The sequence below is a fragment of the Mycteria americana genome, chromosome 10, assembly GCF_035582795.1.
Source record: "Mycteria americana isolate JAX WOST 10 ecotype Jacksonville Zoo and Gardens chromosome 10, USCA_MyAme_1.0, whole genome shotgun sequence".
NCBI lineage: Eukaryota > Metazoa > Chordata > Aves > Ciconiiformes > Ciconiidae > Mycteria > Mycteria americana.
Genome location: NC_134374.1, coordinates 24,413,325 through 24,439,787, shown reverse-complemented (window position 1 = coordinate 24,439,787; position 26,463 = coordinate 24,413,325). Strand labels below are relative to the sequence as shown.

Genomic DNA, 26,463 nt, shown 5'->3' with positions numbered 1-26,463 from the left:
TTACTTACATCAAGAGTATGTAATATTCTTTTCAGAATCTCGATTTAGAAATTACAACAAAAACTCCGTTGCACGCAGCTTTCTACCAGTAATTAAAAATAAGTAATTTTGATAGGACGGGAAAGTTCCTAAAAAGAATCTGAAACTAATTTCTTTCTTATTTTAAACCAAAATATATTATAAACCAGCTCTTTGAAAGGCTGGAGAGAAAGGAAGGTGATATAGTAGCAATTTTGGACACTTTTGATCACTGCTTGACATGGAACAGATGAGATTCACAACTGGCACAAGAAGGTTGAGTTGGGAAAGGAGGGTCTGCTATTTAAGTCATGGAAATCCCTCATTTTCTTCAAAATACTCTTTTAATAGTCTGTGAAAATAGATGCCTTTATTATATCTTCAGTTTTATAGAAGTAATTAGATTATTACATTGTAGTATAGACTTTAAGTTTCAATACAAATCCAAGACAATAGCACCAGCCATAAGCATACAGGTGTTCAAGCAGCATTGGGTTTAACTTAAATATTTCAAAACTGCAACAACGGAGTATGTCTGGGGGAAGGGAGGAGGCAAGAAACCTCCTAACCAAATCTTACACTAGCTCATGTATTAGAAAGCAGCACTGAAAAAGTAAAACAAACCCAAGTGACTTAGGTTATAACAAGTCACTTCTTTGCATATTTCAAAATGTTTACAAAGTGCATTTTAAGAGGAGAAGGTGTAAGGAGAGAGAAGAGTTAAAGGAAGTGACATCTAACCTGGGTTCTACCTGTCATTCCTCTCCATGGTACAACTGACGGGAAACAACACAGAATTACGCAGGAAAACCAGCTCTGCTGCCTCATTGACAATAGGAGAGCTGTTGCCCTTCTGGTTCAGCAGACTGAGTAATAGCTCCAGTTCATATTCCCCTTACTTACTAATACTTCCTCACACAACAAAACATCACGTACTGAGAGAAGATTAAAGATAGGCAGTTCCAAGAATCACTTTTACTTACTTAAGGGAGCTTACTGCCCCAGGTGAGCAACACAAATGGCCTAACTAGGCTCATCTCAAAAACTCAGTGCAACTACCCATAAAATAAAAACTCAACAAAAATCTTTACTCAAACTTCTTCCAGGTGCTGAAATTAAAAAAGGCAAGAAGTTCTGACGACCAGACTTAATGGTCTTACCTCCTCTTCTTCATCAGTACTGCTTAGGTCTTCTGCTTTCACCTTGTTATATATTTCTAATATATCAGTACAACTCTGATCCCTGCAGGACAATAACAAAAGTCAAAAATACATAATCAGATATCTCAGAAACTCAAGATGTCAGGTCTGTAAAGTAAAAACCGTGCCTACCCAATGAAGCGAAGTAAGACATCTGTTACAATTTTGGCTGCTTTGACTATAGGACTGTCTGGCTCGTTGAAAGTCCTGGCATTATGTTCAATGTATCGTACCTCCCACATCAGTGCAGAGATTCTCCTAAAAAAAAAAAAAAATAAAAAAGGAAAGGGATGGAGAGGAAGGTACAGTATTTTCCTTCTGAGTTCAGTAGGATTCCTCAGTAAAAAAAGGAACGAGTTAATCCAGGTGCAGGGGTAACAGGTTGCCAGAGACCAAGGTAAGTGGTTTCTGTTCACATACTGCTGACTGCCCCGATGTGCCAGGCTGTGACAGCTTTGTGGAAAAAAGATGTCGCTCTTCAAATCAGCAATGAACGGAATAAAAAGAGGAAACAAACCTACTGAAGGAGACTGCTGACTGCTCCCACTTAGAGGAAGCCTTACAGATAAAGTGGTCCTCAGAGGGAAAAAAAAGAGCAGGACATTATTTATCCCCAAGTTAACTGGAAAAACTGAGATTTCTGGTTTACAGCACTATTTAGCCCACTTCTGGCAACTGCAATGCAAGCAGAGCCTCTGGTTCAAAGGCAGCAGAGATACAGATGAGGCAAATATGCTCTGCCTACAATGCAACCAGAGAGTAAGGCTCAGTATGTTAGACAAAAAAAGACATTCCACATCCAGATATACCAGCTTTTGCCTTAACAATGTGGCCAAAAGAAATTATTATTCAGCAAGACTCAATTTGCCCAAGCCAAATAGAATCTGATCGTATGCTGTTGGCTCATCGAAGAACTGTATTGCTGCAGTGGCATTACATAGTATTCAGCTAAACATATTGTCCTCGATGGGGCTATAGTGAATGTAGATTACAAACAAATAAAAATTCAGCTGACCTATAAAACCTGTTTTCAAGTCTCCTCCTGATCGTGGTGAGGTCAGTTGGATAAGCAACAACAGTGCAATACATGGGATAGGCACTAAGGTCCACTGGAACGGCAAAGGGATTAGAAATGTCTGAAAGACAAAAGATCAGAACAATTTAGATGCCTCAGAAGATACCAGAAGGAAAGTTATAAGATAACTAGATTCCTTATAATGGTTTCTGGGTTTTCTTTCTAAGAATTAAGCAAAAGCAATACAGATCTACAGCTGGATATGTCATTACCCAAAGGGTAGGATTCTTCCTCTTGTACCATCTGTTAACTACTCTTGAAAAAGCATTTTCTGTTTAAGTATCGCATCTGAGATTTGCATGCCAGCAGCCAACTGTATTGCTAAAAAGCAACATGGCATACGCACTTAAAACAGGAATACTACAACAAGCAACATAAACTAAGAATACAGACACGTCCTGTGTATAAATATAGCAAAGAATTTAAATCATAGCGTAAATGTTAAACTGCTACAAACTAGTTACAAGGTATTTGTGGGTGAGGATATTTGGTGAGGACTTGTTGGTTGGTTTTTGAGGGGTTTAATTCAATGTTTTGCTCATTCATATTTAGATATGACACGCTGAGAATCCCCATTAAGTTGAAAGGAAGCAGGTCAAGCCCCAGAAAAAAAGGGAGTATAACTGAAAAGGACACCATATGAAATTTAAAAGGCTCTTTTCAATGATTTAGTTGAGCACATTTCAACTACTCCACGCCGACTCCCAACATGCCATCCTATCTACTCTTCAGTCATGTGCCACCATGCTGATGTTCTTAATCCTTCCACCTTTTCCCTCCAAACATACCAAGGGAAAGAAGTTGCTCAATCCCCCGGATTACTCGTTCACATTCTTCATCTCTGGAATGGGCCCCCCATTCTCCTTCCTGGGGTTTGTAGAGAAGAGCTGTCAGCTCATCTGGAGTCACAGGAACTCCAGCACCAACCTCCTCCGGATAAGCAGCTAAATATGAAGAATTCAACAACAGTAAGTACTAGCGGTGGCAAAAAACTATTTACTTTGTATAAGGACATGAATTCAACACACTTACTTCCTTCTGGAATTGGTTCCATGTCCCATGGACTCATCCTCTCTCTTTCATTATTGTCCCAGCTATTAAAAAAAATACATTCAAATGCATAAGTTAAAGCTGAATATAACGATAACACCTTCTCTCTAACAGACTTAAACCAAAAAGGTCATGCCTATTAGAAACCAGGTATGTCACTAGCTACGTTCAAACTCCTTATTTTCTCTTGTATATATTCACTGCACTGCTGTTTACGCTAAAAGTGCTACTTTAGGAATAAGTCAATAATTAAATAAATAAAAACAAAGTGGCTGATTATGTATTTAAATGGGAAAAAGGATCCTAGTTCTTGAGGGACACATTTAAGTTGCATGTAAACATCTAGGAGACCCAGAGCATGTAAACATGTGTGATACATGACAGCTATGTAAATACTTACTGAACACAGTAGCACTGGAAGGAACTATCAGGATATTCTGCCTGGAAAGGCTGTTGACTCTCCACAGTTCCAAACCACCAAGCGTCATCTATTATACTGCGAAATCTATCCCCTATAAGGAAAAAGATTGCATTCAGCAAAAGAACAACATAAATAATTGTTAAATACTTCTTTTTAGAGAATCGACTTCATCTTTCATAAATGCACTACTTTGATTCTTACATTTGGCACTACAAGACTCAAGCCCTTCCCCTAAAACGAGGACTTTCACATCTCTGGTTAATTAGTCACAGCTGCCTCCATGCCTCAAATTACAACATAACAGGATATTCTTCTGCCATCGCAGGCCTTGTAACAGTTTCTCTCATTTCTCTTTTCTTTCTGCTACAGGAATTGTAGCAAAACATCAAATAAGGTTTCCAACGATCGCTATAATATCATGTGTGGTATAGTCCTTTACATCATGTAATACAGACGCTGTATCCTATTAAACAGCTGCAGAAATGTTGCAAAACATATGGAAGTGGAAAAAAAGTAGTCACCTATTTGCCAGTTCCTTTCTTTGGCTTCATTATAAAACTGATGCAGCACAAGGAAGTCAATAACATCTGGCATATCATGGTACCTTCATGAAACGGACAAAAAAAATTGCTTCTGTTACCCACAAACATAGTTCCACATGTACAATGCAGACAGTCTCCAAACACAACACTTCATGCATTTTGTTTTCAAAATAATAACAAATTTATATATAACATAATAACAAATTAATCTCATCACCATGCCTTGCAAGAGAAAAAAGAAAGGAGGAGGGGGAAGCTTCTAAACTGCAGGAAAATCTCTTGAAGAATGTAATCAGCATTTCAGTTACTTACTTTATGGAAAATGATTCTCCTGTCATTTTGCCTGTGATTGGATCTAGGAATGCAAGCTTCAAGCAGCAGAGGGTAGGAGGCCCAACTTCATATTTAATTCCTACAGTCTTCACAAATTCTTGTTCCTATTTATCAATAAGCATGGAACAGTACTATTTTAACTTGCTGACAACAAAAACATCCACGTCAAAGTACCAAACATATTAATAAAAACCAAATATGTTCCCCTCTACAGCCCAGGTAACGTCACCCATAAAAGTTTTCTTTTCCAAATACTAAAAATCAATCACAGTCACCTTAAAAACAAAAAAGATAAAAAGATATAAAATGTTCATTCCCTTGGTAGATTTGTGAACAGGATACCCACAAATTATTTAACTCTTGTAATAAGGTTCTAAGGAACACACGACTCCAGTTTCAACCACATTGACGGCACCAAGGGTTATACCTGACTAAACCCAGGGCCTCTCACCCTTGAATAGCAACATACAGGGGAAATAAAAGGAAACGCTTCCTCTTAAAGCGGAAATTCAACAATAGCCTTTATGTTCACGTCCTGTCAAACATCAGCCGGTGGTAAGATCTCTATCCTAAATGAAATACTATTTCCTTTGCCTGACAAACTGATGATGCCTTTGAAGATTACAGCTGGAATCACTGAATACCTAGGACTAGTAATTGGATATTTTTCCAGTAAAGCAATTATTTGCATTAATAGAACCACTGGCATACACATATATGAATATTAGCACGAATATGTGCTCTTCTCTCGATATGAAATCTGAGTAAAGCAAAAAAAAAATACAGCAACACTGTGGATTAAGTATTAAGGGAGTAAGTAGTAAGTGGTTCAAAGCAAAAAGATGAGAAAAATCCACAGAGCTATGTAAACTTAGCATCTACCCAAGCAATCCATAATACTTTTATTTGGTAAAAATACGTTGTAAGATATTGTCTGGCTCTGCCAAAAATTTAAGAACATACACAATTATACGTTTAGCTAGATCCACTGTTTAACAGAGCTTGTGCATACACTTAGGTGTTTACACCATGATGTCTTACTTCTTACCATACCGTTTGAAACAATAAATAGAACCTAGACGTTCAGGTCATTGCAGAGTGTCGACAGAACTATAAACAGCTTTTGAAGGGTGAGTTCTGCGTGAATTAGTGTTAAGAAAAAAAAACCCACAGAGTTGTAAAATAATTTGGGTTGAAAGTGACCCCTGAGAATCATCAAGTCCAAAATCCAGCTTATGGCAGGGCCAACGTCTACATTAGATCAAGCCACTCAGAGCTCGCCCTGTTGAGCTTTGAGAAGGCGTCAAGGATGGAGATTCCACTCTCTCTCTGGGCAACCTGTTCCAGTGCTTAACTACTCTCACGCTGACTTTTTTTAATTTAATATTCTACATTTTTAATCCATCAGGCAAGAATACCACACTAGATAAACTTTCACGTTCTTTAATATCCTTCTGGCTTCCTATTATCAGGAACTGAACAGATATAAAGGCTTTGTGTTAATGAAAACACTAATTTTAAGATTTACAATTTTAATTTTGATATTAACATTTTAAAGTGATGCTTTCTTCATATTTTTCATACTGGTTTTTAACGTCAATTTAACATTACAGAGACATTCAGCTCTTTGAAATACTTGTTTAACTTACCCTGAGTTCCATTTTGTTCCATGGTTGCTTTTGCATGTTAATACTGTAAATTTTTGCTTTCCTTACTGCCCGCACATAAGCCTCATGGCCTTGCCTAAAGTATATGATCTTAAAAGAAAATTAAAAAAAAAAAAAAAGTTTATTTTATTTTACTGATAGTTCTCTTCCTGTTCATTCTAAAATTTCTACAAACATGTCAGGTATCATCCCTTTCAGAACATACTGCACATTTCTTTATTTCATTATAAAGCACTCTTCTCCTTAAAAATATCAGCGCCCAAAGTGGCACCTGCTATGTGGTTTCAAACTCGGGATCATTAAGAAGTGTGCAGGTTTGTCTGAAGATGCACAATCAATTCTTCCTGCTACTCATAAGTTACACGTGCACAAAAAGAGACATAGGACAGCTATCTGTAAACAACTGATTGCCTGAGGAAAAAAAAATTATCAAAACCCAGCCCATCTTGAGCACGATTCACCACAAATATTGCTAGATGTAATAGCCCTGACCAAAACAAGCTCATCAGCCTAAGTGGGAATTTCAGAATTGCTACACTCATTACCTCATCTCCCATTTGTGGGACAAAAGGCGAGCGGCGGGGTATAGTATCCAAGATCCACTGCGGGGCAAGCCATTCTTCACTGGGTTCACCTTCCATTGAAAGCAGTCCACTTGGCTTCTTAAATATATTACATTAAATTTAGAAAGCAAGCTGTAATTACTATGGCAGAACATATAAAAAACTGATCATACAGCACTTACTGAAGATAACTAGATACAAGGGCAAAGCAAATGCTGGAATGTCAACCTTGCAAAAACCTCAACTAAATAGTAGGGAATAAGACTTGCATTATAAATACAATAGAAGATTAAAATGTTCATAAAGAAAGAGATTATATTTTTTTCCTTAGAAATATTCTAAATATCTTCTTTAAAAAATATCAGGAAAAAGAAATCTGACAATGTAGATACAATACAGATGCATTACAATTTTATAACAAAACCACCTTGGAGTAAATCTAACTGCGGTGAAGAGCATAAATCTAGGAGAAAAAAATCCCACCGGTAATGGAGAACTACCTGCATGAAAATGGAAGTACATCTAAGTCACCAGAGCACCAAAGCAAAACCAAAAAAAATTACTCCGGTATTACAATTATTATGCTATCTGTAGGATCTTTCTTACTGTATATTTGTTTGTGAAAAATTTTACTTTGAAAACAACCATTGCAAAAAAATGTATATTCATAAAGTCAAAAAGATGCTCAAAATTTAAAAATGCTGACCTTTTTTCTAGGCTGTTTAAGTTTCCTTCGTTTTGGCTCCAGTCCTTTTGTTCCCTTCATATTTTCATCTTCAGAACTACTACAGATTTTCCGAGCTGCCTGCCTGGTTTGTCTCTTTGGAGGCTGGAGATTAATTCCAGCATCTGCTGTCCAGTCAGAATATTCACTTGATGAATCACTGTAGATAATAAAAAGTCGTAGGAAAGAAAACAGCACTTCAGTTTTCACACAATGGAGTGAAAGGTCCAAACATTCAACCTGTTCTTCTGGTTATGTGGAACAGATGTCAGGATTAGCACAAAATTTCATTCTCATGTGAATTTAAAGAAAACCTAAGTGCTATCTGGTTTGTGTATTATATTATTTTGTATTATATTATTTTATCAATTGCAATCTCACAGTAAAACTACAGTTATGGCTGATACCTATTTTCATACTAATTATCTCACTGATTCATAGGCTGACTTCATAAGAACTGACTGCACAAAATGCATGAAAAATTTAGAAAACCAGAGCACTCTTCTAAAAACACAGTTCTGAATTCTTTAATATCCAAATAACACACGTACGGTATCATGGCCCTTCCAGCCATAAAAGCATAACATTAAAAATAAGAAAAGAGACTGTAGAAACTGTACATAAATACATATTGACAACAGAAAAATTGGGAAATACTGAAGTATGAACAGAAGATACGTACGCAGTTCTATCAATATTTCTATTGCATATGGCTAACCGGCATTGATTTTTTCAAGTAGTTCTTAATTAAAGACAACATTTTCTTACAAACGGTCTTTCAAAATTGTTCTTGACTTTGCAAAAAAAAGAAAAAACCCACAAAAAAATACAATATAAAATGCTTCATGAAGAATTGGGGGGGAAAAAAAAAAATCAGTCTTCAAAATTAAGAATTTTTCACACTGGTTTTCTGTTAAATATTGTTAGACAAACTTCTACAATTACTTAGTCACTCAAATACACAGAAGTATTTGTCTGTTCACAGACTCCACAAATTTTGTTGGTTACCCTTTTAAACTACCTAAGTGTACTAAACACTTTGCTTCAATCTCATCACAAGGCGTAACAAACCTGTACTGGCTTGCAGTCATAGTATATCACACATCAACTGTCTTACTTTAATTATATAATCAACTGATGTTAACAATTAAGAGAGCAGTAAAGCTACCTGGAACTGCTTTCACTTTGCCATGCTGCCACAGGATCATCCATAGATGCATCACTTGTGCCGACAGTCTCATCTTCCTGTATTAAAAACAAAAGGTTTCACTCTTTGGGCCACGTTTAAAATGTATCATTTTTGTTTGCAAGCAAGCGATACGAGTTGTCTCACCTGAGGAAAGCTTTGTATTTAAGGACTGGTTTAGCTTAAGGTAAGTCCACAATTTCTTTCTGTATCTTAATTAATATTACACTATATGCTTATATAATTTCTATAGATTCTCAGATGTGAATTTTAATGGTATTAGAACCATAGAATGAGTTCTTATTTAAGTGTTTGATTAATAAAGTTCAGTGTCAAGTGACCAGCTTTATAGCTATTCTGTATGTTCAATGCATTTACAAAGTGACAATGTTCAGCCTCTTTTTACTTTGCGTGCTTCCCTAATGAGAACAAGTTATATTTAATCTGGTATATTTTAAGTTCTTCCCTTGCCAATATCAATGATTAATACCAATACTCAATCTCTTTCAACAGCAGTCTACGGATGTAGATGAAACCAAAGTACTGAATGTGACCTAGAATACATGTGCAGTATGAAATCCCAAAATAGCAAGTGGTTTAACACAACCCAGTTAAATTTACTTGAAAATGTTTCAGATTTCCAAAAATACACAACCTCTTTTAAGCTAGTTTTGAATACTGTACTGGCATTGAGGTAAATGATCCTTCTCTGTCCAAGATCAACTTACTACACGAACACCACAAATCCAAATGACTCAATGATTTGAGTGTTTCTACCTAGGTGGAAAAACTCAAGAGCCTTAATGGTAACAGTGCTCTCAGCACATCTGTTGTCAAACCACGCTATTTGTGAACAGGGAACCTATTGAAAGAATCACTTGATGGACCAGACCTCTGAGGAGCTGTCCGATTCCTCCCGTGCACGTGCGTTTTGACTTGCTCCTTGCTGATTGTGTTCTATGGTGGAGCGCGTTTGGTAGGCATGCTGGCGTTTGCGTTGGTTTCTTCTCAAAGACCTTCCGCTTCCTGGTTGGTAATCGTTCTTTTATCACAGGACAGGAGGAAGAAAAAGAAAAAGAGTCGAGATTTAATAATGAATTACACAGTTAAAAAAGGCCTCATTAAAGCAACTGTACATTGTATCACATTTACAAATGACAACTAGGAAATCTAGAATTAGAAAAGATTTTTTTTTTTTTTTTACACATTTGCGGTTCATTTCAGTGCACATGCAGGTGGGTTTTGTGGTTCAATATCAATGCTACTTTATAAAGTAGCAGTCCTTAGAAAGGAAGTTATGGAGAAATATAATTTTTCTAAAAAATACCTGCAGTCTCTGGATAAGATAAAAGCTAGCCACTTAAAAACAAGTGGCAGCTCTAACATTTCTCCTAGTTTCCAGAAGTCAAACTGAACATCCACTGTGGCTCTCCTCTTTTCCTTTCCCAGCATCTCCCCACTACTGAAGCCTTAAAGACAGAGATTTACCACTGCTATTTGCATATTACAGTATAAAGACAGACAAATTACAGTTACAGAAGGAAGAGAGTGAGCCAGAGAAACAATTAGTATATTGATCTTCTAAATAATTTAATAAAATTGGTTTGGGGTTTTTTTGTTTCTTTTTTTTTTTGCTCAGTGCTCAGAAGTGCTTCACACCCAGGTTCTTTCTTCTACCGAATTAACTCACCCGTTGTAAGGTGTGGGATGGCTTTCTCTTCTTTTCAACAGTGTATAAATTAATTTCAATTTCACCTTTGGCAGCTCGACATTCTTCCTGGACCCTAATTATACATAGGAAACATCCATTTTATTCAGTAAATCATCATCTAACTTGACAGTTTTTTTAATATACACCTTAAATACTTCTGGTTCCCTTGCTATAAGAAATCTGTGCACAAGTTCTCCTAGCAGCATCCACACATACTTCACTCCTGGAATCACAAGTTAAGGAAGCAAACTTGTTAGTTGAGCAGGCACAATTATTTTCAAGAAAAATGAAATGTATTAAAATTATTTTTGTGGTTTTTTGAATAAAGCTTCAGGAAAAATGTGGTACGTGAACCACTGAAGAAAGATTCAGTTGTGAAGAGAAGGAATTACTATTCTCAACTCTCCAGCAGAGGCTACCACTCTAATCCTAATATCTGGATTTCAAAACAAACAAACAAACCAACCAACCAACCAACCCACCCCCAAAAGCCAACACACTTCTGAAAAATCGTTTTTTAAAACGTGTAACAGGTGTATGGAAGAATCATTAAACGTCATACAATTTAATCCATTTTTCCTGTCTCACTTAGCATCTTACTTGCTGATGCCTGGAGGAAGCTCATTCACCACTACCCTCCTGCTCCACGCCATGAGATCTCTCTCCGTTGCCATTTGACTTCGGGGAGCATTGTGATGCATTTGCCGGACCCCTTCAATCTGACCGCTTCGCCGGAGACCAACGTTTGGTGGAGATGTAACATCCAAACCTGGACTTCGAAGAGCTAAGGAAGAAAAAGATTTTTCTTCACTTCTACAAACTGTCAAGAAAATCTAGAATTAAAAGTTTAAGGACTGCACAGAGATTCTTTTTTGGCAATAAACAACACTTATTCTATGTTAAGTGGCTTTGACTTTTGCTTCAGATGAACGTTTTTGTGTATTGGCCTTGGACTACTGGAGATGCATATGCTACTGTAACATCACTGTGCCTTGCTACATCTTAGAGATATCCGAGGCAAGCAAAGAATATAATCTATGAGAAAAGTTTTAAAGGCACTTAAGTGACCTCCAAATCAAAGTCTTGTCAACTGTTTAAAGGCTCTGAAATCACGAATCTTAAATTCTATCGTACAAGAAGAGACGAGGTTGACATCTAAAATAATAGACTGCTGCAAGGTTTAAGGTTTCTGTTGTACCTCCATTTGTTCTGTATTTGTAATGCTTATCTACTGTGCCAGAGGCACTGCTCCTTCTCTGGGCTTTTCATCGGGTGGCACAACAACGCAGTACTACATATTCAGGAGAAAACAGAGACTGAATCTTGAGGTAGCAAAGTGAGACAAAAAGGCTGGTAATATCAGAATCACTGCTAGCATTGCCTTAATTTATCTCATCATTTGGGAATGCATCAACACAATTTCCACATGCTTAAATACAGTTAACCATACGAATAAATTGCATTCACTGTTGTGCAAACCTATATAAAAATATTCGGCTATTCAAACATCAAGTACTTTATATATACTCTAACTCACACGAATGAGCAGTTCATGTAGCAAAGCCACTGATCAATGCAAATTCTGTAAGGTCACAGTACTTTAATTTCTATACCACTCATATCTGGAAATTCCCTTTCACACAAATACAGGGATATACAAATAAAATTGAGAACGGGGATTGCACAACACATCAACCTATCATAAGAAGCAGAAAAGACTTCTTGGGAGTTGAAGCTGGCTTCTAGGCCACCTTCTTGACAATACCAATTTAGATCAATGCAAAAGTGTATTTTCAGCATTTTTCACTATTTTTCCCATTCTTCCTTGAATTTAAAGACAAGCAACTCCAAATCTAGCAATCCTAATGAGCTTTGCCAGGAAATCCCATTCAAACATGTGTAATCAGTCATTTAACCTAGAACTAATTTATTAGTGGATGTAAATCTTTTAGAAGCTCAGGATGACTTGCAGCCCACGTCCACAGCATCTGCTCTCTTGTGGCTCAGTCAGCTGCCTCACAGTCAGCTGTTCACGTCTGATTGAGTTTGTTTTAAATTTTTAATCACTTTGTGTATTAAAAATAAAATCACAGTAGCAGAACACTTACCAGGAGAATAGTCTCAAGCTTTCTAAGGAAACACTAAGACAGAGCAGACATGTTTATTTTATAAACACTGATGCTCAGCCTTAGCATTTATGCTGCAACAGGAAGCCATTAGTCTGTCACAACATTGTATTGCATTGACACTCTCTAATTATATGCTGTTATCTTGACATTATGCAGTTACAAAGTATCATCTCTGCAGTGACTGACATCAAGACAATACAGTGAACTTTCTGTTTATTTTTTAGGAAAGGTTTATAACAGGAATAATTACAGTCTCATAGTTCTAGGTAATCAGATACAGCCCAGTTAGACCATTGTGTGCCCTCAGCTGCACCTTAAACTTTTAATTCCTCTGCTAGCATCAGTAGAAGGTCCAACTGCTCCACACAGGTTAACAATGTGTATAAGAACAAGAGAGAAAAGCATCCTCATAGTCTCAGAACTTACATTAACACATTTTGATTAGTAACTTACTGTGCTTTAGGAAAAGAAATGACGGAGGTAACGAAGGGACGCTTACCTCCATTAACAGAGTGGGATCTATTGAGTGGAGGGTGTGGAAGAGTTTCTCCTTCATTAATTAGTCTCAGATCTTGTTCCCTCTGTAGCTCTCTGATCATTCCATCAAGGATACTCTCATCCTGGTCATTAGTTTGCTGCCCGATGACTTGTTCAACTACTTCACCATCACCTTGACAAGAACAAAGCCACATCTGCTTATAAAACGATTAATTTCTGTTTTACTAAACACCACAGAAACAATCAAATTTAAAATTGTGCACAATTATTTGTCTGCTCTGCAAAACATCTGATCACCAGCTGGGCTTCTGCTCTCATGTAATAAATGGAGGCTAAGTTTAAAAGAGAAGGTACAATAAAAACCTAAAATTACAGACCACACGTAAAATATAAACACAAACCCTTAGAAACAGCAGAAAGAAATTATGCTTCAGTAGGTAATAAAGGAAGATCTCTCCTGGAGATCAGCATTTTGCAAAGGTTTATATCTACAAGGAAAAAAAACTGTTTTAAAAAACAAAAGCTATTTTTTCAATGTCTTTCTTACCTTCCTGCTTCCTTACATGTATAGTTACACCGAGGTTAATGGGGAAATTCTTTAAGCATGCTGCCACATACCTGGTAGAAGTCCACAGATTTTGGAATGCTGCAGTCTCCTCGTCTTGCCTCCAGTCAAGTTAATTCTATACACTTCCTTTATGCCATAAAGCCACCCCATCTCCTCTTTTACCTCTATACTGAATTTAAACCACTAGTTTCAGAAGACAACTGCAACAAACAAATCCTTATAGTGCCATCCTACTGAGCTGGTGCTCAATACTGTGCAATACATGTATTATGCATGAGTTTTAGACAGCATACCATTAGCTACATATCCCAGCTGAGGAATAAGTTGTTCATCCTTGCAATTTTCCCTCCCTGGTACCAGCCTCTGGAATCTCGTGGGATGAGGATTTCCATCAACATCCACCAAGAATGGAGGAGGCATAAGATGTGGAGCCTGTTGAGTCTGTTCATCCAACACATAGTTATTTGCATCACGGATCAGTGGTCGGTAATCCGTATGGAAGAACATCTGATCTGGAATCTGCAAGGAAAGCAATTTAGTAAATAAATCAATGGCCATTTGCAGCTGTCTTGCTGCTTTGGAATGGCTCCCATACCCATAAACCACAACTTCTACACTTAGGATCAGCAGAAGAAATGTTATGACAGAGAACAGATTCCTACCACAAATGTGTTTTATTACCAAGGCCTGATGCAAAAATTCAACAGTAAAATATGCCAACAGAGGTGAATAGATAGAAGTTAATGCTTTGTTCCCCTCTCTAGAGATTCTCTTGACAAATCTTTTTCATTTAGGTAAACGGCAACTGCTTCATGATCTAATTACTATTTTGTCTAGGGCAGGGCGAAGGAATAAACTGTAACACAAATACTTCTAAGACAAAATCAGGTCAAGACACAGAAGACTTTAAAATTCATTCAACCCACCTTTTCATAATACTTATTGCATCCAAAACCAAATAGTAGCAGATGTCCATGAGAGTCTGTGCAGGCAAAATGCTGTCCATCTGGTGAGAACTTGCAATCAAAAACAGCTCCGTGGCCTTGGCCCTCGATCTGTATACAAGCACAGAGCATTCCTGTCACAAGCATGCATTCTCTAGAAGAGCATTTTTACAAAAATGGCACCTGTGATCCAACAAGTATTTAATCCTAATTCTGGGTGATTTCTCATCTCACTCAAGACTGATTTACACTTACATTTTTTTCCACTTAATTATTAAAGCTAAACTGAACAATGCAGTAAAACCTTGCATTTTCTTTCTCCTGAAATTTCAGTACGAGTTTTAATGTATATCCTGAAACAACTACCTAGAAGTCTACATTTCATGTTAATCGAAGAGATAGGGCAAGCCTGCACCAAAGATCTCAGACATGTATTGGCTCCGTACAAGCAGGTTTCAGAGCCCCAAGTGCCAGGAGGCTAGCTCAGGTCCCGAAGCATTACAGCTGCATTTGCTCAGCACTGGAACCAAACCAACAAACCTGGCACTGGGCGCATTAAGATAGATGCAGCACAGAGCCAACCATACCGTTTCCCAGACCACAGCATTGTGCTACGACACACAGGCTGACTGGTTTTCACTGCTCTGCCTTGGGAGTCACTATAATTTTTTGCATGGTGTAACCACACCCATACACATGAATAATATTCAGGTGTAACAGATCCCATGAAAGACTTGCTGCAACACTTAAAATATGCAAAACATACTTTGGTATTGCTTACTGAAGAGTACAGGGTTGGGTTTTTTAATATGTAGAAGTTTTCCCCTAATCCTGTTGTAACATTGGTCACAACAGGTATATAATGAAATCTGCTTTTGCCTCAAGACCAGTTTTACACAAATGTGGAAAAAAAACCCTTCCCTGGTCATTCTTACCATGTTAAAGTAATTGCGAATTTTTGTTCCTTTGTCTATGTCCCAAACAAAAATATTTCCATCATGACCCGCTGAAAGTACAATCCTTTGGTCAAACGGATGGGCCTCCAGAACAAAAACTTCATCATCGTGACCCTGCAATGAAAGCAGAGTGAAAAAGAAAGTAATGTTTCTCCACGTAATATCTCCAAACACGCTAGTATTTAGTGTGAGGACGTCTCAGTTCAGGTAGTCATCCACGACAGCTCGATTTACTGGATCTTAGACTAGAACTGTGTCTGTACTTAGTCAACATTTCTGTCAGAGGCTTGGCATTATCACTGCCCGCTTTGTAAGTACCTTGGACTGTAGCTCAGCACGGCTGAGATGGAGAGGGACAGGGAGGAAGGAGAAATCAGCAGCGAGGACAGCTGCAACCCTCTAATCTGGACACAAATGGTGGCTTCCAAAGGGCTCCCTTGTCAGCCAGCAATCACCAGGGTCTAGCAGCGTTTTGGTCATCAGCTCCTTTCCCCATGATACGTACTCCTCCCAATAAGCATAAGGCAGGTGGCATACTTCAGGAGAAAACACTCCCCGTCGGGGGAATGCTGATGCAGTTTAGCCTCAGATCAATTTCAGAGTTGAACTATAACCATTTGGGATTACCCACTTGAAGTTTACTCACAGATAAGCTATGAAGAAGCTGCCCTGTGGACGAGTTCCACACTTTGAGAAGGAAATTGTTGACTGCGGTGATGACAGTGGCATCGTATCTATCCCAAGCCACCATAGTAACCTTCAGTTTAGTCACCTTGTCCTCCCCAGATGCTACATTGTTTCTAAAGAAATTAATAATTTAAAGAAGAAATAAATCAGTAACTACATATGGAAACGTTTAACAGAGCTAATTCAGTATGAAATTAGGGAGAGCATGGCTGCCACCACTGTGGCTACTGGCTAACACAGGAGAATGAAGGATGGCTTCTGCAGCGGTAAAAAACAGACACAGAAAATATTCAGTACCACTAAGATTTACAGAGTTTTATTTCCTTAAAAAGGACAAGTTTCTCTTTCTTAAGCAATCATCCTCGCCTACCCCAATTCTTTCTTTCAAGCTATTCAGTTCTATTAAGTTTTCTCCTACAAGGCATTTTTCTTATCAGTGATCAATATGAGTCAACTCTCTAATGAGCAAAAACTTGCTAAATAAATCCAAGTTACACTTTGACAGCTAGCTTATTAAAAATGTAACCGTATGAAATATAAAGACTTCTGCAAAGCAAAATGCCTAATGGATTTCTCCATCCCTGCTTTTTGTTACTGTGCCTATTCAATTACAAGGCCACTTACAGAAGTCACTTGAGGATCTCAAAAAGAAAAACTCGAACCCTAATTGAACCGGAGAACCAAATCACCATATCTCATATCTCTTACTTGAAAACTTAAGGAAAAATACAACGTTAAGAAATGTTCTGGATATATATAGTATAAAAATTTTGCCAGGCAACTCAGGCCTTGGAATGAAATAAGAAATCCAAAAATGTATTTACAAACGAATGTTGTTAGGAAAAAGAATCTATGTCACATCTCTCATTAACTTTCTGCTTACTGTCATTTGTCCTCAGGTGAGTAAAATAAGCTGTAATGGGCAACACTTTTTTTTTTGTACTAAAATTATTTACTAAATTTATTTACTGGAATAGTAACTGGAATCATAGAAGAAACTGTCAATTACCTATAACAGTGGCTGTGTGATGCTAGAAACTGTTGAACATACTCATATTTACATTCATATCACACATTTTGCTCATTTTTCTCTATATTAACTTCATTATTCCTTATAATTTTAACTGCATTCCACAGCACAAAAAACAAAATAGCACAGCATATAACATAAAATAAACACTAACGACCTGAGTTAGTGGCAGATTATGGCAGTTGCTACTATCTGAGAGATGGCAGAAACTAACAGTTGTTTTGGACATTTTTTAAAAAAACATGCAGGTCAGCATATGATCAATGAGGTTCTACTAAAAACCTCTTTCTGTGAGATGAACTCTATTTGACATTCTTACTTCATATACAAAATACTGAATATTCCCCAACCGTTAGAGTAAGGAACTACCAATGTCTTAATATGGTCTTTTGGGGGCTAATTAACTGTGTAACTTAACAGATAGAGCCATGGCATTTTCAATACACAAAAAACATGCACTGAAATTAACTCAAAATCGAAGTAAATAAATAGTTTTCAGTACGATGGAAGATTTTATTTTGCGTTTAAGTGTTGCTATGAAGCGTGTTCTGTTCCGGTTTGTTTTACCCTGTCATTTTAGTAGCCATATCCAGGACTACACTCTTCCAATCTTGCTGCTGATAGTGCCATATTCTTGCTGTTCCATCTCTGCTTCCACTGACAAATCTTAAGCTATGGAACAAAAAGAAAAAACAGTCAAGAAATTCTGAATAAGCATAAGTCACTGCTGCTTTTGGTCTAATACCCCCATGCCCATCTTGGGATCTTATTTTCTTGCTATTCAGTAGCTTCGCTGTGGAGTTTTCCATCCTCAGCAACAGCGTGGGCATGCTAAATCCTGTGGCAAGAATATTTAGGAGCTTGGCAGAGGACTCTCATTCACCTTAGGAAAGGTTGCTACAAGCACTTACTTTTATGTTATTCTCCAACAAACATGGACATGCACACAAGTGTGTGTGTGTGTGTGTGTATATATATATATATATATATATACAGACACACACACTTGGAAGTGTATACTTGTGTATATATACTTGTCTTACTCTCTATATGCCCACACATAGGCGTGTTTAACAACTCATAAAATATCCATGAACTACTGCCACAGGAAACAGGCAGCTACAAAATGCTGGCAAGCCAAAAGCACACCCATTCACACCAGCACGGAAGCTAGAATGCATTTAATCTTTTTTCAACACTTATTCTTTATATTGTTTGTGCATCTCTGATCTAGAGAATGTAATTAAAAGACAGTGAGGTTACAATTTTCATATCAGATATTGTACGGTACAAAAGAGTTTATATCCCACAATGTTAATTACATTTGGCTACAGCTAGCAGATGGCCTTGGAATGACTTCAATGTCGTAATTCATACAAGCTGCACATTCCCTTTTTAATGACATCAGCAAATCCCTTGAGCAGTTCAGAGTGGCAGCAAAGAAAAAGAAACTGCATGCCAGGAGTCTAGCATAAATTATAATACATTAACTTAGGGAGAGGGTGAAGACAGAGAAGGGAAATACCAAGTTGAACACAAGTAGGTAGCCCTGCCTGTGAAGTTGAACATGAGTATTTCATTTTTAAACTCCTCCTTGTTTAAAAAATTCAAACATCCAGCAAATGCATTTAACTACATCATAATGCTTTGGCTATTAATGTCACAGAAACCATTTTTGTTGAGAAATTTGAAAAAAGCTCCTCAGGTAATACATTTTCACGGGATGGCCAACACCTTTAAAAGTATATTCCATTTATACACAAAATTACATGTAAAAAGGCAAACCTATGCAATTTTATTTTAAGTGATTCTTTCACCTTTTCTGTTTCCCTCATCTGAATTTTTTCATCATGACGAAAAAGTGTTTAAAAACGCTTGCGACAAGTTTTTTCTCTTTTCATTTTAACTTCTTTATATTAAAAGGAAGCTATCACTTTTCCATTAAAAGCATCACTATAGCATATAATTTTCAGCGACTATGTGACCTAATACCCCCAGTGAGACCCATGCACTCACATCCTTTGGAAGGAACTGTTAATACAATTATACCAATACATTCCCACATAATTTTACATGACAAAGATCTCAGAGTACAGGTGTAGTTCCACTGGCAAAGCTACAGTTTTGCTTGGAAGGCTCCTGCTTGCACACAGCCCGTAAACCTTCTGCCAAGCAAAATAAGAAATATAAGCAAAAGCTGGCATAAAACCATTTACGTTAAGATGTTGATCACTAATCAAAGCTTGTCATGCCACTCTCCGACACAGCTGTGCTGCAGAAGTTTGACACCCAGGCATGCCTATAGGCACCTTTATACATTTTATCATGAGCATCCTGACTTTCATTCTTACATAAGAGACAGCATCCTGACTTCGCACAGTTCTAAAAACTGAAAGCTCTGCAGGTTGCAATGGTTCGCTTCATAAATTTTAAGACCACAGGATTACTGTTATCATCTAAACTAATTAACTGGAAATTCATATATTTGCCTAGAAATTCACATATTTGCCAGGTATGTCGTCAGAGGTAAGTAAATTATTATGAATAATAAAGCAGACCAATGAAATGATCATCAAGACCCAAAGGTCTTAAGGCTGTGCCTCTGTAAGAGGTTCTGGACAGGTGGCAGCAACCAAGGGCTGCGAGTTCAGAGAGCGTGTGATGTGCATGTAGAATAACTGTCCCATATACTCAGTTCCAGCAACTGGCCAAAGTAAGTACTGTAGCTCATCATTAGCCACATAAACGAACACAGACTCAGAGTCTTCACTCCAGGAAACGTTAAGATCACTCTTGGTGATGTTAAGCTACCCAAACACACCGGTGACTCCGTGAAGACTAAAGATAGTGGGTTGCACGGAGACACCACAAAAATACGGTAGGACGCTACTGAAGTATTACATAAAACATCCAAATCCTTGTGAAAAGCCAAACAATTGTAATGAGAAGAACATGTGTAAAGGAAAGTTTTAATCTCAGATGCAGACAAATTAAGCAGAGGAATTTTATCCACTAAGTAGATTGGATCCAAATTTGGGATGTGAAGATCAACTGCACCTTTACATCCCATTGAAGAGCTGTTCTTTGCTTATTCCCCCGTGAAAATAAATCAGGTTTTTGGGGGTTGTTTTTTTCTGGCAATTTCAGAGTTACAAAAATACAAGATGAGGGATGAGGGCCTGGTTATTCATCATATCATATTTATCACTCTAGAACCTCACAGAAGTTGAGCTCTTATGAATTGTGAGTGCGCTTATGAAAACAAACACTCTTCCCATATTTTTCAGAACTCTGAGCACCAGAAGAGACAACTTGCTTATTCAATGTGCCCAGAGAGGGACTGGCAGAAGAAATCATTCACCAAGGAATTAAAAGAGACAGATAGTAAAGGGTGGATGGCCTTATGTTTCAGCAACATATCAGCAATGTCATATTATTTGGAAAATGTTTTCAAATTATGCTAATCATTGGCTGCTTTCTGGTCCCCAGCTGGTATAAATGATACAGATAACATATGCAAGAGAAGTAAATTTTAACAAAAACCCAAACATATACATAATCTATCAACAACACTATCAGCTTCAACATGATTCTCATACTCTTATCATAAGTGTATCATAAATAAGAGCACAGTGAAGTAATGAAAAAAAAAAAAAAAAGAGATAAAAGGTAGTTCTGCAGTTCCTTGTTTTCATTATGCATGATACTCATTATTTAGATGACATTATTTCCTTGATTTCCTTCCATTTCACTTCTGACTACACACCAAGTCTTATTTCCCCTTTCATCTTTATCTTCTTTTCATGAACGACTGCACGGAGTTTGTACATCCTTTCGGTCAGTGCAGACAGCATTGCTCAGATGCTAATCTAAGAGCATACTTCTTTGGAAGTCAGACATCACATTCCCATAGTACTTACTACAGAGAGGACAGAGCAAGAGCAGTTGATAAAGAAGTAAAGTGGCCTCCTCATCTGTGCCCCAGTACAGAAACAGGGGAAATATAGCTTCTTTGAATGCAACAGTTACCGAAGTGCTACTGTCATTGGTAGCTTGGCCTCCCCTTTGCCTCTAACTTGGCCACCAGCACTGGCTATGGCTGGCAAACAGACGTGTGGTACAGTCACCGTGCTACCCCTTCGCTTCCTGCAGCTCCAGAAAAAAGGATGCCCAAAAGTCACGAACTCAAACAAGAGCCACACAGATAAATAAATACGTATACGCTTATTTTTCATCTGGCTCTTAACAGGACTGAAATGATAAAGCCAACAAGCTTTTTTCCCCCCCCACATTTAACCTGATATTCTAGTTAAGAAAAAATAAGAAAGAAAAGTAATTGAGAAACCAAATCCCTGATCCCACTATAAACAATGAATATACTCAGATGTTATTGCCATCTTACCAGCTAAAAGCACCTTGCAAGAGAGGCTCCTTTAATGAAGATCAGACCACAGCTCCTTGCAGACTTAATTGTCTGACCATCTGTGTATCTGTAACAGTTCTAACTTTTGCTTATAACTACATTTATTATAGTGCTCTTACTCCAGAATTAATCCCTTCTGTACTTAACGAGGCTACCCGTGAAGTTAGACACTCTTACACAGAAAGGATACAGAATTTGGTTTCCAATTTGCGGTTTAAAAAAAAATACAAAGCAAAAACATAGTTATAGAACATTTTTGTTGCCACAGCAGAGGACAAGTAGTCCAAGCTCGTGGACATGACACACATCTTGCAACATACTTCAAATAATTTGTCGAAGATTAATCTGAGCCCACGTGCAGTCTTCCTGTTGCACCAAATTTTCTCTGAAACGTTATTTGGAAAATTAAATACCATACTTCTCATGTCAAAATCCCAGGACAGCCACTCACCTGTCACCGTTGTTACAGAACTGGACTGCAACCACTTTGTCCTAAATGGGAGGGAAGAAGAAAATAGCAGTAAGTGCTTTGTAAGCTGAAACACTCATCCAAAAAGATCTTAATGATGAGCTTCTATTTAGCAAATTGCATCTTCCCATACATCTCCTACAACATACTATCCTACCAATTCAAGAGCAGAAAAGTCATATTTGAAGTTAAAACTTCCCCAGAGATACTGTGTTAAACACTGAAACAGAAAACTTCAGAGAGGTGATGGTTTCGCGTTGCTCCAGAAGTAGCTCAGAGACAGAAACGATTTCCGACTCGGTTTCCCTGGCACTTAGACATTCAGGAGGAAGAAGCTGCAGCAGCTCTCTTCTTGCCTGAGCGCAGTCTTCCTGTGCAGTGCCACAGGACCATACACACTCCGGCGTAAGCTCTGCCTGGGAAACTTTTAGACTCCACAGAGTTAGCAGGGATAAGGAACCCCAGGAGCTCACAAGACCTAGCATGTACAGCACTCAACAACATGGAGAAAGAATGATTTAACCAAATAAATGATCACAGCAGGTTTGCAATTTTTAGACCTAACATTAAAGCGCATCAAAATAGTTCATCACAAAAATGCAAACCTTGGCTTTATTTCCACTTTTAAATTGTTGAGAAACAAATATTATGTTTTAGACATGGTTTTGCCTTTTTAATTTTGCTAAATACTTGTGTTGGCTCCATGCTCTTGCTATCTTTACTCCCACTGACGTCTCTAGCTCCTGATAACCAAGTGTCCAATTTGGGATTTTTTTCAGGGGTGGGCCGACAGCAGTCCGTGGTATTAAGAAGAGCAGACTTTCAAAAATTAAAGGAACTACAGTTTATTCCAAACCTGAACCGCTGAATACAGAAAGCATTTTTTCTTTTGTGAGCAAAATACTTGTTAGATTTGTTGGCTTGGAGCTCTGAGACTTAAATGGGAGACCCATGACTCCCACTGAAGTTCAGTGAATCAATTTAGAGCTCAGCCTTAATCCATAAAATATTGTTAAGGTGGGCAGCTGGGCTATTAAGGTTCAAAGATAAATGCTCCAAACTCCTCACAAGTGACAGCCCTATCAGTGTGGCTATAAGCTTGCCTTTCTGATATATTGCTTACCATGCACATAATAAATAATGCAATCATCACCTGCTCTCGGTAATAACTAAGAAATGAAGAAAGATTTGATATTGTTTTAGTGACGCTTCTTTATAGTGTTTCTTAAAACTGAGACATTCAACGGTTTTAATAAAAGCTATCAAGACTCAAACTCGAAAACTAACATTGATATTTACGTACAGGTATTTGAAATAGTCTGAGCCTTTACCCCTTTTGCATTACCTGAGAAAGGATGCTTTTAAGCTTGCTTTATTTTCTAAATGAAATTACCATCATGATCCAAAGTTTGACTGCACACTCTAAAACCAGAATTACTTTGTTTTTTCTTGCTATGTGGATTTGTGGTCACAACTAAAGTTAAATACTCAACAGTAAATTTAATGGGAAAAATCACATCATGTATGAAAAGTGCTTTAATTCCTCATTCCAGCACAGACTTCCTTCAAGAATATGGGAAAATCATCTAGTCCCTCAGTTTCCTGGGGGAATGAAATACATAAAGCACATTTTGCACCCATCTCCTGCCTCAGAGGAATTTAAAAATAAACATACCACAAATTTTCAGGCATTTAAATAGCACAGTGTTGAAAGCCAACTCAACTCTAAAGACAGAAAACAAGTCAAATAGGATGTACAAAATCAAAGTTCCTGAAATAAGGTAAAGCGAGGAAAAAAAAGATTTGCTTTCCAACTCGTCTCTTACCGTATGAGATTCTAACTCAGCCATTTTCTCCGGAGATTCCGAGCCCAAATAATAAATTCTTATCACGTGGTCAGTACTACCTGTTGCAATGAACATGCCACCTAAGAAAGACAGTGTTTTCTGTGAGAAGAAAAGCCATCCAAGGAACAACTAATTTTAATTACCGCTTTATTGTCAAAGCAGCAAACTACAGTTTTAAACAGAAAATTTCAGTGTAATCAAAACATACATCCTGAACAAAGCAGTTAACTCTGACAACTTCTGCTTTGATCCGTATTTTCTCAGATTATATCAGCTTTAGCATAACTATGAGCTCTACAATATTTTCCAGCTGCAAACCTTTCTGACCAAAGGAAGAGAATACTGCAAGTTACAACATTCATCCAACAAACTATTCCGCTTTCCCTCAGAAATTACCACAGCACTCTCCATCAGCCTACGCATAAAATTACATGGGGAGTAGTTTCATATTCTCACTGGTAAATATCAAAGAAAATATTTAAGCACATCTTCAGTATCTATTTGAAGCACATGAGAGAAATTATCGCTGAATCGGGAGTCAGTGATTAAGCTATTTTCTTGTAATGTTTGTTCTATTTACAATATTGCACAAAAAGGGCACTATGGTGTAGTTTACTGCATTGAAATGGTTTTAGTAATTTCAGGATTTCTCATTTTAAAAAAGGAACGTGGGCAAGGCTCACATGGCTCTAGAATAGCTCTCAACTTCAGATAGCAAAAATTAATGAGAAATGACATAATTTTGCTTGTAAAAAATCACAATTTTGGGAATTCAAAGCTGCAACAAGGATGTCAGTTAAGCTGATATTTTCAAACACATTGAACTGATCCTCCTAGAACTTAGCCAAATTTGGAAGATTAGCAAAAGTGTAACCTCTGAACAGAGGCCACCTGTCTGCCAGATTTCAAGAACTTTTCACTCAAAAACTTTACAAGATAAAACCTTAAAAGGATGTTACAAAGAAAAAGCTCTAATGTGCAAAACAACAGACTGAAAGCATAGTCTTCCTTGGAAGTGGTCAAGATTTTTAGCTTAAATTATAGGAAAAAAAAAGAGAAAAAGTAGCTTGAGGCAGGCGCTTAGCATGGAAAATGTCAAACAATCACAATTTGACAGTGCTGTAATTAACTGAAAAAGGGTTTAATACCGTTTGTATTTAAAAATAAGTAACAGTCTTGTCACCAAAGGAATTATAGTTCATAAAATACCTTCAGCTACCTTACAATGCATACGTACCGGAACTGAAAGACGAACAAGATATCTGAACACCAGGCCTGGACCTCTCTGCAAATTTTACAGGGCGATCCCTACATGCAACAACAGAACATTTTTACTTTTCATTACTTTATTCCAATGCCATTCAACAAGAATAGTGCACTGCAGTTCAGCAGGTTAAGGTCAATATGCTCATCCTAAATCTCTTTATTTCAGAATTCTCACTTAAGTTTGCTAGAACTTATTTTTCGTTTTAGTAATTTTCTTCCTTAGTTTAGTAAGAAAATCATCATTTTCTAAATTGAAAAGACTATTTAACTCATTTATCATGACACTCACCAATTCAAATCTATTTAAAACAGAACTTGGCAAACCATTAGTCTAATAACATTTACTCCCCATCAAGTATGGGTTTGATACCATCTACATATGTGTGTTCTTCTGATTAAAAGCAAAGAAATTCTTCTGCCTGTACATTTTGGAGAAGGATTTAGTCCTAAACATAAAAGCTGGAAGTTCTTCCACAACGCTGGCATGCAAAGCACAAACCCCAGAAATAATCACAGAATCACAGAATCGTATAGGTTGGAAAAGACCTTTAAGATCATCGAGTCCAACCATAAACCTAACACTACCCCGACCACCACTACGCCATGTCCCTAAGCACCTCATCCAAACGTCCTTTAAATACCTCCAGGGATGGGGACTCCACCACTTCCCTGGGCAGCCTGTTCCAATGCTTGATAACCCTTCCAGTGAAGTAAAATTTCCCAATATCCAGTCTAAACCTCCCCTGGCGCAACTTGAGGCCATTTCCTCTCGTCCCATCACTTGTTACCTGGGAGAAGAGACCGACCCCACCTCTCTACACCCTCCTTTCAGGCAGTTGTAGAGAGCGATGAGGTCTCCCCTCAGCCTCCTTTTCTCCAGGCTGAACAACCCCAGGTCCCTCAGCCGCTCCCCATCAGCCTTGTGCTCCAGACCCTTCCCCAGCTCCGTTGCCCTTCTCTGGACACGCTCCAGCCCCTCAATGTCTCTCTTGGAGTGAGGGGCCCAACACTGAACACAGCATTCGAGGTGCGGCCTCACCAGTGCCCAGTCCAGGGGCACGATCACTGCCCTAGTCCTGCTGGCCACGCTATTTCTGATACAAGCCAGGATGCCATTGGCCTTCTTGGCCACCTGGGCACACTGCTGGCTCATATTC

General features: G+C 37.8%; 1 protein-coding gene across 2 annotated transcripts in view; it reads right to left on the bottom strand.

The window, feature by feature from the left end:
* The window catches only part of BRWD3 (bromodomain and WD repeat domain containing 3), a 64,839-nt gene that overhangs the window by 13,905 nt on the left and 24,471 nt on the right, over positions 1–26,463 (bottom strand). Inside the window, exons 10-33 of one of the 2 annotated variants that reach the window (XM_075513527.1) lie at positions 25,278–25,348; positions 24,020–24,120; positions 22,176–22,216; positions 17,869–17,973; positions 16,231–16,384; positions 15,564–15,698; positions 14,611–14,739; positions 13,978–14,203; positions 13,118–13,288; positions 11,090–11,273; positions 10,469–10,562; positions 9,671–9,820; positions 8,761–8,837; positions 7,575–7,752; positions 6,851–6,967; positions 6,288–6,395; positions 4,618–4,742; positions 4,285–4,367; positions 3,743–3,854; positions 3,325–3,386; positions 3,081–3,236; positions 2,233–2,353; positions 1,350–1,475; positions 1,179–1,260 (exon numbers count right to left, since the gene is read on the bottom strand). In XM_075513527.1, the coding sequence (XP_075369642.1) occupies positions 1,179–1,260; positions 1,350–1,475; positions 2,233–2,353; positions 3,081–3,236; positions 3,325–3,386; positions 3,743–3,854; positions 4,285–4,367; positions 4,618–4,742; positions 6,288–6,395; positions 6,851–6,967; positions 7,575–7,752; positions 8,761–8,837; positions 9,671–9,820; positions 10,469–10,562; positions 11,090–11,273; positions 13,118–13,288; positions 13,978–14,203; positions 14,611–14,739; positions 15,564–15,698; positions 16,231–16,384; positions 17,869–17,973; positions 22,176–22,216; positions 24,020–24,120; positions 25,278–25,348 (2,908 nt within the window). The remainder of the gene's footprint in view (positions 1–1,178; positions 1,261–1,349; positions 1,476–2,232; positions 2,354–3,080; positions 3,237–3,324; positions 3,387–3,742; positions 3,855–4,284; positions 4,368–4,617; positions 4,743–6,287; positions 6,396–6,850; positions 6,968–7,574; positions 7,753–8,760; positions 8,838–9,670; positions 9,821–10,468; positions 10,563–11,089; positions 11,274–13,117; positions 13,289–13,977; positions 14,204–14,610; positions 14,740–15,563; positions 15,699–16,230; positions 16,385–17,868; positions 17,974–22,175; positions 22,217–24,019; positions 24,121–25,277; positions 25,349–26,463) is intronic. The other variant, XM_075513528.1, reaches the window with a different exon arrangement.